Source organism: Miniopterus schreibersii (genome assembly GCF_964146895.1).
Source record: "Miniopterus schreibersii genome assembly, chromosome: 1".
In the NCBI taxonomy this organism is placed as follows: Eukaryota; Metazoa; Chordata; class Mammalia; order Chiroptera; family Miniopteridae; genus Miniopterus; species Miniopterus schreibersii.
Genome location: NC_138101.1, coordinates 81,086,528 through 81,102,450, shown reverse-complemented (window position 1 = coordinate 81,102,450; position 15,923 = coordinate 81,086,528). Strand labels below are relative to the sequence as shown.

General features: G+C 43.5%; 1 protein-coding gene across 3 annotated transcripts in view; it reads right to left on the bottom strand.

The window, feature by feature from the left end:
• ARHGAP21 (Rho GTPase activating protein 21) overlaps positions 1–7,675 on the bottom strand; it is a 122,390-nt gene extending 114,715 nt beyond the window's left edge. For all 3 annotated transcript variants that reach the window (XM_081116783.1, XM_081116784.1, XM_081116785.1), the window contains exons 1-2: positions 7,496–7,675; positions 5,734–6,195 (exon numbers count right to left, since the gene is read on the bottom strand). In XM_081116783.1, the coding sequence (XP_080972909.1) occupies positions 5,734–5,811 (78 nt within the window). In that variant the 5' untranslated portion in view covers positions 5,812–6,195; positions 7,496–7,675. The remainder of the gene's footprint in view (positions 1–5,733; positions 6,196–7,495) is intronic.
• Positions 7,676–15,923: the final 8,248 nt, after the last annotated feature.

Here is a 15,923-nt window from a genome sequence, read left to right as displayed (position 1 = left end):
TTTTGGAATTAAATAAAAAAGAGAAAATAGAAAAATAATATAATCCCAAAATTCTCATCATTCAGAATTAACAACTGCCAACATTTTGTAATAGTCAATGTTGTGATCATTTTTAGCTCATAATAAAATGCTTGACATTACAAAATAAAAAAAATAATAAGCATTCCTATACTAGCCATTCATTCATTTTAAGAAAAAAATTTATCAATATAGACATACTTTCTTTCTATACTTTCTCCACCAGTCTGATCCCTGGTCCACTGGTCTGTTAATTACTACTATCTCACCTGTTAGTACAAATCATTTCATACATTTGTACTACACACTGCCTTGGTTACTGTTAATTGGTTACCAGCTTCCCAAAGATAAGAAAGATACAGAGAAAAAAGGCACCACAAATGTCAACAGCAGTCCTACTGGAAATACAGGTCTAAGGAAGAACATACACTTCATACCCTACATATTTTTGTATCGTCTATATTAAGTATTCACATATTACATACCTAGAAGGAAACTCAATGACACTTTGGAGTGTTTCTTAGTCCTCAATTCATTCATTCATTGGGGAAAAATCTGAGGTCCTACAATGTGCTAAGTACTCTTCTAGGCACAAGAAATACAATGTGAACAAAACAAATTGCACCCAACACATTCTACATACAGTATCTGTCCAAATAAACAAGCAAAACAGGGATAAACATGTCAGATGGAGATTATGTGACAGGGAGAAAAATAAAGCAAGGAAGGAGGACAGGTGTTGCCATAGGAGCAGAGGAGAGGTGGTCAATAAACAGAATAGCCAGGGAAGGCTTCACTCAGCAGATGACCTGAAAGCAGAAGCTGACAAGGAAGCCAGCTGTGAGGACACCTTGGGGGGGGAGGGGGTATCACAAGGAGAGGATACAAGCGGGAAGGCTCTGGGGAATGGCATGTGCGGTGTGTGCAGGAGAGCCAGAGTGCAGGACGGCCAGTACAGAGTGAGGAGGGTGAGCGCAACTGGAGGTGGGATCGGGGAAGGGGAGGGTAGACAGTGCAGGGCTCTGTGGGGCAGTCAGAACTTTGGCTTTTATCCTGGGGGAATGAGAAGCCATTAGAGGAGTATGAGCAAAGCAGTGACATGATCTGTTTTATAAAAGGTCCACTCTGATCACTGTGTGGAGAACAGACTCTAGCCTGGCAGGGGCTGAGGTTGAAAGGGCAGTCAACCAGATTTGCATGTTACACCTGAGAAAAAATGAGAGATCAAAGATCACTCCCAGATGCCTTACTATTGCTCAAGATGAGGAGGACCACAGAAAGAGCAAACTGGGAAGGTGAGCTGCGGGAGTGGACACAGAGGAGCAGGGATCTGGTTTTGGATATGCCCGTTTAATACCCCAGCAGAGTTTCTGAGTGCTCAGGGCAGTTGAATGGGAACCTGAACACAAGGGATAGGTCAAGGTGGAGACACACACATAAATATATGTGTATACAAAGTTGTATGAATGAGCAGTTTATACTTGCTACTTAAAACCATGAAACTTAGTACAGCAAGATGGTAAAAGAGTATCAAACTGAGCCCTGAGGTATATGAAGATTTACCAGGTCAGGAAGTTGAAGGAACTTTAAAGAGACGGAGGAAGAGAAGACAATAAGGAAGGAGGGTAATCAAGAGAGTATAGTGTCCTGCAATCTAAGAACATTTAATAAAAATTAAGGCCTCTCCTACATATCCACTCATTCATTCAACAAATACTTAATAAGCACCTACTATGTAACGTACACTGTATAAACAAGCACGGTCCCTATTCTTATGGGGCCTGCAATCCGGGGGGATGTGGATAATAAAAGTTTCAGTGCTCTTCCTAAGTATGTTACAGGGTGTTTTGGGATAATGCACCAGTGGCAACTAATCCTACCTTGGCAGGTCAGGGAAAGCTTTTCCTGGGGAAGTAATATTGAAGGAAAAAACCAGAATGATGATTAAAAGTCAGCCAGGGAGGTGGAGGTAGAAGAGGGGAGACTGAAGGAAGGGTGAAGGAAAACTACTTTTGTAAGGACAACTTACAAGCACCCGAAGTGAAGGGACACTGATGCCCCAGGGGAGCTGAAAGCAGTTCATTGTGGGATGTGTAGAGAGAGGAAACAGATGAGATAGGTGATGGGCAGGTCAGACTACTGCTGTCCATTAAGACTTCTCAGGAGTTTGAACTTTATTCCCAAGGCAGTGGGGGAACCAGAAAATTGTTTTATGCAGAGGAATGCAATGACCAGCTTTCTGTCACTGGAGGAGCAGTCTATGGCAAGGACAGAACAAGAAAAGGAACCAACCTGGCCTGAGATGTGGCTGGCCTGAACTCAGGTAGTGACAGTGGGATTTGGAATGCAGGCTCAACAGGACTTTGGATAGGAGGCCGGGGGAGTAAGATGAGTCAGGGATGATAACCTAGTTTTTGACCTGGACAAATAAGGAGATAGTGGTGCTGCTCACTAAAAGAGGAAACACTGGTTGAAGGTAGGGGAACAATTTGTTGAGTTGAAATGCCTGTGGGCTATCAAAAAAAAAAAATGAATACCACACTGGTAAACAACAATTGGCCATACAGGTCTAAAGACAAACCATAAAATCTGCAATAGAGTTGTACATTTGGAATCATTGACAAAGACTAAATTAAAGCCATGGGAGAGTGTGAAATAAAACCCACGGAATGAGAAAAGAGAATAGAGGAATTGGGAGGGCCTGGCTCTGGTTAAAACCAACATGAAAGGGGCAGGAGAGGAAGAAGAATCCTAAAAACAGGAGAAAGTGTGAGAGAGAAAGAGGAGAGAGTGAGCCTGAGAAGGAACAAGGGAATATGGGATAAAGGCAAAGTATATAGTGTGTATTCCAGAAAGAAGAGCAAAAGTATAAGTTTTCATATGAACTCATGTACAGGAAAATGCCTTATTTTATTATTTATGCTACTCCAAAATCAACCAACAAATATTTTTCATCAGCTATAATACATTCTAGTAATAGGATAAACTTAGCCTAGGTGAAAAGGCAAAACATAAAATAAGTTAATTAGCATTACTAAATAAGTCTGTTTTAATAATAGATGGTAAAAGTGCTAAACACTTGGACAACACTATGAACTATGGATAAAAAGCGAAAATAATGTGTCTAGAAAGCTGAAAGCCAAAGTTTTCACCTTTGGAAAAAAGAAAAAGCAAGTTGAATCTCAACAGATAAATACTATATGATATAAAGGGGGAGAGAGTACCAGAGGATTCAGAGAGGCTACACAAAGGACTTTGTGAGCAAAGTTACTGAAGGCTAGGTGTCAGAATACTTTACAGATCAAAACTGTACACACACACACACACCAAAAAACACTTATCTGGCTCAGAATAAATGAAACCAATTTTTAAAAGTGCATCTTTGATGTGCAAAGTATGTAATTTTGTGTGAATACAATGTGTCATCCTCACGGTATACTGTCAATCTTGATATATTCTACTGGATTGTCACAATTCTTTATTACATAGGAGGATTGTCATTTGCTTTTCAACCTTCCAGTATATTCTTGAGGAAGAGGGGTGCCTACATTTATTCATATATTGACACAATTAGATTCTAATTCTTAAGATGAACAAGAAATTTCTGATTATTTTTCAACAAAGCAATAGACCTTACTCATAGAAGGTGGAGTCAGCTAATTAGATAAGGCATGAAACAGCGAGTCTTATTAACTCACTATATGGATTTCTTCTGTTCTACAAAGTTACATTTTTTGGCCGATCAAAAGCATTAATATTAAGAAATATATGCTCATTTCTTGGTTAGGTAAAAACACATAAATTTATTATTTAAACACACATTTAGAACACAGCTATTGGTTTTTAAACGTTTTTAAAGAATAACAATACTATTCTAGAATGTAATACTTCTGATAAAATTAAGCACCAAAATTAAGTGTAATGTTCAAAGACTTAAATATCTATCACCCAAAGTTGATACTCAAACTCAAGTATGTACATAGTCTTTAAATGAGCAAAATACAGACAATACAGTGCTTTCTTGGTTCCCAGACTAGAAATAATATGGTCATGCCAGCAGTAAGGGCCAAGTGAAAACAAATTTCACAGCCCTTAAAAAAATACATAACTGTCATTGTTAATAAAAGCCAACTTTGCAACTGGAAACACTGCCTTGTAAGCCAAGGACAAGATGTGTCTATTATAAATTCTTGGTTTCAGGACATCCTTTAAATGAAGGGGGAAAAAAATTTCAAATAACTTTAGTTCTGGCACATAATGCAAATGAATGCTAATTAAAGTATTCATGAGACAATGACAAATAAGGCTCTGGGACCACAGTACATATTATTATGTAACTACAATACACATTAAGCAATCACCAGTTGTAGGCAGACCTTCCAAAAGGAGTGATTATGGTTTACCATGATCAGAGGATTGTGGTGTTCTACTTAATCATGTTTTTTTACCTGCAAGCAGGTGTTTACAGGTGTCAAAGAGTAAAACACTGATTCTAACTGTAAACTTATAGTCCTGTCCCTATTTTCTGCTTATACTTTCTAATCCAATATGAAGTAAGCTGCATGACGTAATCTTCTCTGCATGCTTTACAAACAAAAATTTAACTTCTGATTCATTTTTATTAAAATTCCAAAACTCACACACTTAGAACCAGACCTTGTTTCGATGACCACGAAGTTAAAATTTAACACTTACATAAGTACAAAATGAATGTTCCTGAAGGCTCATTTGGGAATGTTATTGCTATCTAAAGTAACTTTCAATCTTTCAATAAAAATATAGGCAGTTCAAAAGTAAAGTCTGTAAGAATAACACTACTCAGTACATTTAGCAAGCAAATTACAGAAACTATCAAGAGCAAACTAAACACAATATAGTCACTATAGAAGTAAACTCCAAATAGGATGTAAAAACGATATGAGAGGCAACAGGGCATATGGGCGTCATAAATCAATGGATTTTCTATGATTTCTGTCCTGCCTGCTCAAAAAATTTCAAGAAGCCTGGCAAAAAAATGTATCTTCTGTGCCCTTCCAAAGATGCTGGTGTGCAGGCAATGCAAGCCACCTGACACCCCAGAGCAGCTCACAGGTCTTGAGCAGTAAAAGGAAGGGCCTAAATAAAGAACAGTCAAGGCAGGAGATTTTTCAGGGAGGTGGAATTACAACTCTGTAAAGTAGTTTTCCAAGGCTGTGCCTTAACTGGCCATTAGAAAAGATTTGTTTTTCCACCCCAAACAGAGATCCACACCAACAGCAGCCAGGACACGCACTGGTATGAGAGGGGAGGCTTCAGGCGCAACAAGCACACCAGGGGCCACCACCTCAGAGAACCAACCTTGGATATGCACAAACAAAATTCTCAAAGCCCTCCCCTAACCAGCCCAACTCCAAAAGCACCGGAGGATAGGAGCTGAAGGAAAACGGAGAGTTTTGGTATTCCCGGACAACCGAAATGGGAGAATTCCCCGCTCAGAGGTGACTAAGATGGTGACATTTCAAAGGGAGGAAAACGTTCTTGCAAAGGAATCACTGGCAAATGAAATGGGTGAGGCTTCACCTTGCTAGTGGTCAGGCAGGGGTGCTCCCACCAACCAGCTCAAAGCCCCCCCAGAGCCTCTCCTTAGGCCCAGAGGCAAGCACACACCCCTCCTAGGAGAGGACACCCCCACAAACACAGGGAACGGTGGGTCCGGGATGCCACCTGGGCACTTACCTCGCAGGCGGGGGACCCCTGGGCCTTCAGCGTGTCACCATCTCCCTCGGGCAGACCAGTCCGACGTGTGGCCATCATTTCATTTCAAATCACAAAGAAGGGACCACCCCTTTGGAGTACACATCGGGGGAGGGAAACGCCGCCACACAGCAAAAAAAAAAAAAAAAGGGAATAATTCCACAGCAGGCTCCGAGGAGGGGCAGGGCCAGTGAAACAAATACCGTGCCGGGGAAGGAATGTTTTTACGAAGCCCCCGCAGGATGCCCCGATGATTTCTTCCGACTTCAGCTGACTGCACCGTCTCCGTCCATTTCTCGAGACTTCAAAAAAAAAAACAACACAAAAGACAGGCTTCTCGGCAGCTAGCGAGGCCAGCGACAGAAAGCGGTCCCCTTCCTGCCGAGTGCAAGTGGGATCTGAGCCGGTGGCGCAGGCTCGGCCGTCAGCTCCCGACGAGCGCTCCTGGAACAGGAAAAAGTTAAAGGGCGTGAACTTTCTCCAGGCGCTGACCTTAGCCTTGCCCGCGGGTCTACCCCAAGTGCGCCTTCCCAGCACCTGGAAAGAGCGTCCGATCCGTGCAGACGAACCACACAAATGAAAGTTGAAATAAGCCTCCCGTTCCAGAGAGAGAGAGAGAGAGAGAAAGAGGGAAATTACAAATCAGGAGAAAGACGAAACATCAGAACGGCATGGTGGTTGCCACAAAGACGCCTGGCCGCGGTGCAGCCTTCAGGGAAAACCATTCCCTTTCCAAGTGCGTTTAATTCATGTGTTTTCGGTGCAGAAGAGAAGGAGTGTGTATGTCCTTCCGCATCGCCCAGATAGGTGCACTTAAGGGAAGTTTTCTTTCCGCGAGACTAAAATGGGATAATACCTTCCGAAAACCCTCCTCGACCCCCTCCCACCCACCCCAAAATAAAAAAAAACAAAACCAAAAAGCCAGCCTGGGACGCGGCCAGCGCCGGCTGGGTGACCCGCGGCGACCGCGGCTGCCCCTGCGCCCCGGCCAGTGTCCCCGAGGAGGCGGCTGTTTTCCTTGGCCCGCGGCGAGGCTGGGTGGGGACGGCGCGGGGCCGGGCGGGACTCGGGCGCAGCTCCCTCTCCGGGCCATGATTCCGGAGCTGCCTAGACGAAGCAGCCACCCAAGCAACTTCTAGGGAGTTGCGGCTCCCCAAACTACCCCTCGACATTATCTCTCCCTTTCCCCGCGGCCACCTAGGGGGGAAAAAAAAATAGGAAAACGAAAACCACCACCCACCTACCACGATTTCCTCCGCCCCTTCCAGAGGCGGGTCGGTGATCTCGATCTCCGGGGAAGGGCGGCCCAAATATGTACTCTGACAAAGGTGTGGGGAACCCGGGGGTAGGGGGGAGACAAAAAGCGAGGGGCTCACCCTTCCCGCCCGCTGGGCGCGGCGGCGAGCTGGAGCGCGGACGCGGGCCGGGCGCCGGGCCGGGCCGGGACGCGCTAGGCCGCAGGCTCGGTTAATATTCATGAGCGGCGGGGAGGCGCCCCTCCTCCACGGCCGCCGGCCGGACCCCAGCGCCCGCCGCCGGCCTTTGTGCCCTTCCCTCCTCCCGCGGGCTCGCCCTCGCCCCGCACACGCGGGCGCGGCCCCTCCGCCCCCGCCGGGCGCCCGCAGGCCGGGCGGGGTGGTCCGCGGTGGCGGGAAGGGAAGGAGCCCACGGCGAGCCGGGCTCTACACCCGCCCGCGGGCGCTGCTCCCTCTCGGCGAAGGCGGAAAACCAAACAGGGACGCACCGGAGGAAGCGGGCGAGTGGATCCGCACGGGGCTCCCCGGCCCCAGGAGAGCGCGCCTCGCCAGCCCAGCGCGAGCTGGTCCGAGCTGGACGACGATCCGGCGCTGCCCGCCGCGCGCTCCGAGGCCGCCGCCCCCGGCCGGCCGCTCCCAGGCACCGCCGCGACCTGTCCCGGCCGGCCCCGGGCTCTCGGCCGCCGCGGGAGGGCGTGGGGCGGGGCGGCGGCCGCCGGACTCTCCCCTCGCCTCGCCGGGCCGGGCCGGGGCCGCGCTGGAGCGCCGGCGATCGCCCAGTGACAGAAGTGCCTCGCGCCGCCGCCGCTCCGAGCTGCTTCCCGGGGGCGGATTTCTCGCTTCTTCCTCCCTGGATCCACCTCCTCCCACTCCACCTCCTTCCCCTCCCCTCCCCAGGGGAGGCTCTGGGGCTGAATATTTTCTGTCTTGAATAATACGGTCCCGGGAACCGACGCTGGGGAAGGGAGATTAGCCTGCGGTGGGGGTGGGGGTTGCTCGCCACCTCACGCCCAGAGTGTCTCGGGACCTACGAGCCCTCAGGCCCCCAACCCTTAACACCCCAAGTCCTGGCACCCACAAACCCTTCCCCGCCTTCTCGGATCTCCCGAAGGCTGCGCCGGAGCGGCCAGGAGCCGGGCTTTATACTAGCAGGAGACTCGGAGATCCGCGTCAGAGCCGGACGGGGGGACAGCGGTGAAGCCAGACGTGCAGAACTGAGGAGTCGCAGGTCCCAGCCTGACGGGGACAAGTCTTGGTAAATTTTTTACCCCCTTTTTTTTTTTTTTTTTTTTGCAGCGGGAGGGGAAAGAGGCAGCGAGGCGATGTGGGACTTTAAGATAAGGCAGTGTTTTTTCATGCCCAACGGCAAAATAGCTACTGGTAACGGGGGAAGAGGGTAGCAGCGGAGCGTTATTCATTCAGTTTTTTTCCCCCCTTTTAAAACCTTCAGAGCAACGGAACGAATTTGGCGCTGCAGGCGGAACGGAGGAAAGGCGGCCGCGCCGCTCCCACCACAGACCCCGGCGTCTCAGCGCCGCCGCCCTCGGCACCCAATTCCGGGGACTGGCCACGGACCCCTGACGGCTCAGCCCGCCCCGCCGGGCCTCAGAACATCTCCCGCTGCAAATGGGCCAATCGGGAGGCGCGTCGGGACGACACGAGCCAATCCGGAGCTGCTGACTCAGGCTTCCCTCCGCCCTTCGTCCCGCCCCCATAGTAAACGCCACCGCCCCTCGGTGTCCCCTTCCCACCCCACCCCCTCTCTGGGGAGGTGGCTCACCAGCTCCTGCCCTCACCGGGTGCAGGCGGAGTAGCCGGCGGCGGCGGCCGCGTTGGTCACCTTGTTACCCTCATCGTCGCCCCCTCCCCTGCGCACCCCTCCTCCCCTTGCCAGCCCCCCGGCTGGTGCTGTGGAGGGTCCTTTTGATCCTCACTCAGGCGGGGGGGCGGGAGGGGGGGGGACTGCCAGCTATTGTGTCTGATCCGCTGCCACCAATATCCTGAGGGAAAAAGGGGGGGACAAAACCAAGAAGCTATGGAGGCTGCCTACCCTTTCCTTCTCTCTTACCACACTCTCCCGGGAGAATATGGAGACACCTCCCCACCGCACCCCTCCCCTTCGCACCCCTCTCTGTGCCAGCCGCCTCAGGTCCTGTTTCTTGATGAGAAAAAACACTCACCTAAAAAACACTCCCTGGAGCCTGAATACCTGTGCCTTAGTTTTTGGTTCTTCCTAAGAGTGGAAGCTGCCAAACATTTAGAATATGCAACTAAATTCTCAGCCTCAACTAGTGGAAATACTTTGACTAGGTCATTTTTATTTAAAAAAAATATATATTTTTTTAAATGAACTAGTGGAAAGCCTGCCAGTCAGTTGGTAAATTGCTGAACAGCCCATTGGGCTATAGCAGTATCCAGTGCTAGATACTGTTGAGTAAATTAACAAGAAAAGAATAAAATGCAGGGTTCAAGCAGCGAACCTTTGATGGGCTTATAGAATATCTCTGGACTTAAGTGTATGTCTAGAAAGGAAAAGCAATTTTAAGCACAAAACAGCACTTTACAAATGCCAATGCACGTGGGTGGCATAAACTGAGTACCTAGCAACTGAGGACATCTAGGGTTAAGGTTTTTATAAGGGAAATTTTTATAAATGTTGATTTTGAAAAGGGTTTTCAGTTTGGTAAAAGAGAATAAATATAAATTTCATGACATGAAAATGAGGTAAAACACAGTTTAGGAATTGAGAAAAGTTAACATAACCTAGAAAGACGTTTCTATAAGAGGTACATGGATCTAGACTGCAGTTGAGATAGGTTATTTAACATGTGACTTAGGGCAAATTATCACTTATATGTATATATACCAGAACTACGAAATAGTAGTGACTACTATCTATATAGTACTGTCTTTGTGCTACATATCCTTCAAAAAAGCTCATACACAACTTAGATTGGTGTGCAGAGCCAGGATTCAAACCCAGGGGTTCAGCTGCAGTGTCCATGCTTTTCTTCACAACGCTATATTACCTCTAACATGGTTTTTAATGACAAAAACAGCTAATATTTACTTAGCATACTATGTACTAATTATTAGTACATAGTTTTGTGGGTACTAATTTAATCCTATTCCTGGGGTCAGTATGAATACGATGTTGCAGTTTTGGGGAATGTTTTTAAGAACCTTTATGATAAGTTATTAACGGAGGTATCTTGTGTGAATTAGGATAGGTATTGCTAGGTCAAGGGTCTCAAGGTCTGGATGGTTCTTACTAAATGCTATTCTTGCTAAATGTTAAAATGTAGCACAATATTTTGCAGAGGCAGCTGTAACCAAATGAGCTTGACTTGAACCCAACAGGGTAAGTTTTGCCAACTACAAAGAAGAAATCAACAGGTAATTAACCAAATAGTGTATATAAGCAATGACTAATCCTCCCTTTGGGGAGACACAACTTTGGATGTGAATCCCTTGTCTCCTTCATTTGCTGCAAGTAAAACTACCTTGCGACAGCCACATCTTGTTCTTGAATAGAACTCCCCAAGCGGGGAACCCTTTGAGTTCAGTAACAATATGGTTATTATGTTCCAAAATTTGGGAATGTTTTTAAAAACCTTTATGATAAGTTGCTATCCTATGTACTTTATGTATATTAAGCTATCTGAATAGAGAAAGACAAAAGCACAGTATTAAGAGTTGGGAAACCTGGATCTTAGCTCTCTACTAGGACCTCAAAATTTGACTATCTTGTTGGGCCTCTGAGAGCATCAAATGAGATAAAAGATGTAAAGGAGCTTTTAAAAAGGTAAAAACATTATTCTGGTGAAAATGTTATTATGAAGCAGGAATTTGTCTTGTTTTCCCAACAGGATCCCTACTCTTTATAACATCTCTTTGATATTTATTAGGAACATATTAACCTAGTTGAAAATTAGGTCCATTCCTTTCTGAAGGCACGAGTAATAATAATGTTTTTATTATTATTATTAGTGATTTTAAAGAAAGAGGAAGGGGGAGAGAGAGAAACATTCATGTGATAGAAATATCGATCAGTTGCCTTATTTCTCGGACCAGGACAGAACCCACAACCTATGTATGTGACCAGGAATCAAACCAGCAACTTCCTGTGCACAGAATGACGCTCCAACAATTGAATCACACTGATCAGGGCAATAGTAATGTTTCAATAACTGTGTGAGTTCTCATTTAGATGAATTCTGAGTTGATTCAAGTGGTTACCTTCTAGGCATCTGGAAAGGGGCAGCCCCCAGCCAGTCATTCTCCAGTCCAAAGGCTAATGGTGTTCTTGGTGAGGAACACTAATTCTTAGAGTTGTCTTCAGCTGCCCATCCTGGGCATTTCACTCATTAACACCTCCACCAGAGGGAGGGCAAGAGAAAGGAAAAAGGGCCAAACTTACATCGTGAGGCTGCTTGTTAACTGCTCCAACAAGAAACCTGGTGAAGCAACAGGTTTGGAGATCATTACAACTGAAAGAAGATTTGAAATTAATCATGGGTTTCACAGTTAATATCTTGATAGCTTTCTTTATCCCAAGTATCATAAGCAAGAGCTAACAATAATTCTAGCTTTGTTTACTTTGAAAGTCTGCTATTTTCCTCTTTTGAGCATAGTTAATATATGTGTAGATTTCCTATTATCTAACACTTAGAGTTTCCCTTGAAAGAGCCTCAAACATTACTACAGCTATATTAATAACAACTATAAGAAAACCTTGTACGCTATAATTCTCCCAATATAGGCAAGGCGTTTTTAAAGTTGGGAACTACATCCTCAAAATGTTATCGACTCGATAATATTGTTCTGGTGAACCATTATCAAGGAAAAATGTCAAAGCCAGAAATAGAACCAAAGTCTAATGTCATTGGTCTAATGTCATTCTGTGATAATCTATGGATGATTTCTACTCCGAATATAGAAGCTGGCAATTCTAAGAGGCACAAGTGTTTGCCAGTGAATTCTACAAATGAAATGTGTGACTTGGGATGAAGCATTTGCAAAACTGTGTCTGAGGCAGTTAGAACAATGACTCTCAGAGGAGTAAGCATTTTTTGGTTTTAGGAACATACTGTAGACTTTACTTCTTATTCACACAATACCAAAAAACACATTATCTACTAATACTTCTTTGAAAAAGGCTTGCATGTTGAATTGAATAGCTACAGAAAACCCACCTCTTGGTAAGGCGTTTAACTACTGTAATAAAGAGAAGGGATTGATTTTCTTTCTTTTTTTCTTTTTTTAATTGTTGACACTATTACAGATGTCCCCATCCCCACCCCTTTGCCCACCTCCACCCAGCCCCCAGCCCCCCTTTCCTCTGGCCACCAGAGAAGGGATTGATTTTCCACAATAGACAATTTCTAAGATTCTTCTTCCTTCATCACCTTGTAAATTAATAATGTAAATGATTTACTAATTTAATGCTCTGCCTTTGCTAGATTTACATCTTATTATTTCTGTCCACATAATTACTATCTATCTTCAATTATTAATTTCTAATCTAGATGATAGTGACACTATTTAATTCAATGTAGACAGTCTCCAGCAAAGTGCCACACACAGTAGATACTCTTGAATAATTTCTCTGCTCTCTGCTCATTGTGGTTTTTTCCTCCGCCGGACTAGTACTCTGCCTTAGTGCTTCTTTTTGTTTTGTTTGTTTGTTGCTACTAATTAGTTATTTGATCATAAAAAATATTAGTATTATTATTATTTTCATCCTCACCCAAGGATATTTTTTTCGTTGCTTTTCAGAGAGTGGAAGGGAAAGAGAGAGAGAGAGAAACATCGATGTGAGAGGGACACATAGATCAGTCGCCTCCCACACACAGCCCAGGGATCGAGCCTGCAACCCAGGTACGTGCCCTTGGCTGAAATCAAACCCAGGACCCTTCAGTCTGCGGGCGGACACTCTAACCACTGAGCCAAACTAGCTAGGGCTATTTTTTAATTGAACACTATCTCCTTTTCTATCTAGAATGTAAATTTCTCTAGGACAAATTCTTAAGGCCTTACTTCTTTTCAAGCCCTGTAATACCTACCACAGCTTTAAACATAGAAATAACTATAAAATTACACAAGAAATGAATGATGTATGTGTCACTATGATTGGTAAATATTTATACCTCAAGAAATTCCTGGCTGACCAACAACTCTCCAGGTTGCAACAAGATATGCATACATGTCTGTGTGCACATGCCCAAAATGGATAGTATCAATTATAAGAGGTGTCCACAAAAAGAACACTTGGTGTGGTGTCAACTTCCAGAAATGCCACATTTTATCTCTTTACCTAACTTCACCTCTGGTCTCCGAGGTGTTTTGTGGCCACAGCACCATGCCAAAAATTAATATCACTTGCATTTGGGCAGTAATTATAAAATTTCAGCCTACAGTTAATCCATAGTTATGTATCAAACATTTTCTTCTGGATTTAAATTATTTTTTTAGCACCAACATCTACATAATTAAAATTAAGTGGTATGGTAGTCATAGTCATCTACATTATTAAGAGTTTATTTCTACATTTTAAGAAAAATAAGAATAAAAATATTTTAAAATTGTTATCCTAAGAATTATGACTTTCATTTATAAGCATTCCATTTTTTCTTAAAAACATGAAACCAGTTTTTTAAATGTTTCCACCCACCCGAATACATATAAATCAGAACATCTTGTGAAATTACTGTGCAATCTGGATAGAAACCCATATTACAACTGGAGAGCTGAAATATGTTTTTATCATCTTGGAATAGAATGCTAAATTCCAATCATTCTAACTAGGAACAGTGCTAGCAATTGATTTTTGATATTATAGGCTTAATCCAGAGCAACCAAATATTTTTCCTCATAATGAAAAAAATATACTAACTTTCCCTTTCATCTTTATGGGGGCAGAAGTGGAAGGGACATCTAATGACCTCTCAGTTCTCTGAGTCAGGGAAACTCTGGGAATCTTTAAATACTCTCTAGCTTGTAGATTCCATTCTTTCCTATAATTGCTTGCATTCTCTACTAATCCAAAGTCAACTAACCAAGGATTCTTCCTTCAGATAGGAAAGCACTGCAGAATAATATGTGGCAATTCACATATGGGCTTAAGTAGAATAGCTGCAGGCTCGCATAACTTTTTTCCTCAAATATATCTTTTCGATTAAATTTTAATATTTAAAAACTGCAACATAAAAAAAAAGACATTGAAAAAATGAAAGGGCCCAATTTCATTCCACAATTTATGAACCCATTCTCTTGCCCTCTTCCAGCCTCTTGTTTGTGGCTCCTCATTAGCTGGCTTCACATGAAGCCCAGGGCACTCAAAGATAATTTATCCACTCTGCTTTTCTATAAATAGGAAATCCAGATAATAAATCCAAATCAAGGACAAATAGGAAGAAAACTTTAAAAACTGATGTAAATATTTTAAATTGGGGGGGGGGAGAAGAAGATGAAGTAAGGGAGCATATTCTAAAGAGAAGGAAGAATGTATTATAGAAGACAACTAACCCCAATAAACAGACAAATAGAGACAAAAGTGAAATAACAAGAGAATGAATGAGGTATAAAATAAGTTGGAAAGGTTAAGGAAAGATATTGAGAAGAGAAAAAACCTCAAACCACTGCAGAAGTAATAAATGAATTAGAAATAAGCAAGAATAAGAAGAAATATCTGGCAGAAAGTAGAAAATATCTAGCAGGATGTATGACAGGCTTTTTAAAAGCACATCAAATACAAATGGAAAGGACAAAGAGATTAAAGTGATTAGACAGGAGATGAAAAATAGGGAAGACAAACAGAAATCAAATTTAGAGAAATTGATGTTTCTAACAAAGAGTTTAGAACTAATGAAACTAAAAATAATATTCAAAGATATAATGTTACTGACTACTAAATATCCGCCTGCATCTGTTCTTTCCTCTTCCATAAGAATAGCATTTTAGCTGGACACATGGTCAACAGTCTAGACTTTATTACCCAGTCCTCCTTCTAACTAGGTGTAGCCATATGACTAAATTCTAGGCAATAAAATGTGGGCAGAAATGTTTCTGCCACTCTGGAGGGTTTCCCTTAAAAGGATTCCACTTGTGCCTTCCATGACATGCCTTCTAGTCTCTTTCCTTCCCAGTGGTTGGACATAAGGATTGCTAGATTTAACAAATAAAAATATAGAATGCCCAGTTCAATTTGGATTTCAAATAAACAAATTTTTAGTATATTTCAATTACTGCGTGAGACACACTTTCTAAAAAAGTATCCATTGTTTATCTGAAACTTCAATTGAACTGGATGGCCTATATTTTGTCTGGGAATCCTCCTGGAGATAGCAAGGCGTGGAGCCTCCACCTTTGACTCAGAGATGGAAGGCGCCTGTGCAAGACGTCAGACACATTGCAGCAGGCCTGAATTGCCTACTTCTGGCTTGTTGCCTGAAAAAACCATAACTTTCTAAGTTTCCACTTCTATATATATAAGGACCACGATATTTTAAAGATCTTTTTATACAGGAGCTCAGCCTTTGTCCTAACTGATATGTGTAAATATTTTGCAATTCCAAAGATTAAAAGGACTTACCATGTTTCAGGAAGTTATTAAAAGAGAATAATTACTTAGGGGAAGTTATAAAACTTTGGGTATAAAGAATGGAATCCTACAAGCGAATCAAAGTGAACCACCTAAAGCGGGGGTTGGCAAACTATGGTGCACAGACTGAATCCAGTCTGCTGCCTGTTTTTATAAACAAAGTTTTATGGGAATACAGTCACCCTCATTTGTTTACATGTCTATGGCTGCTTTAGCACTGTAATAGCAGAGATAAGTAATTGCAAAAGAGACTGTGTAGCCTGCAAAGCCAAAAATATTTTCTATCTGGCCCTTTGCAGAAAAAGATTGCTGAC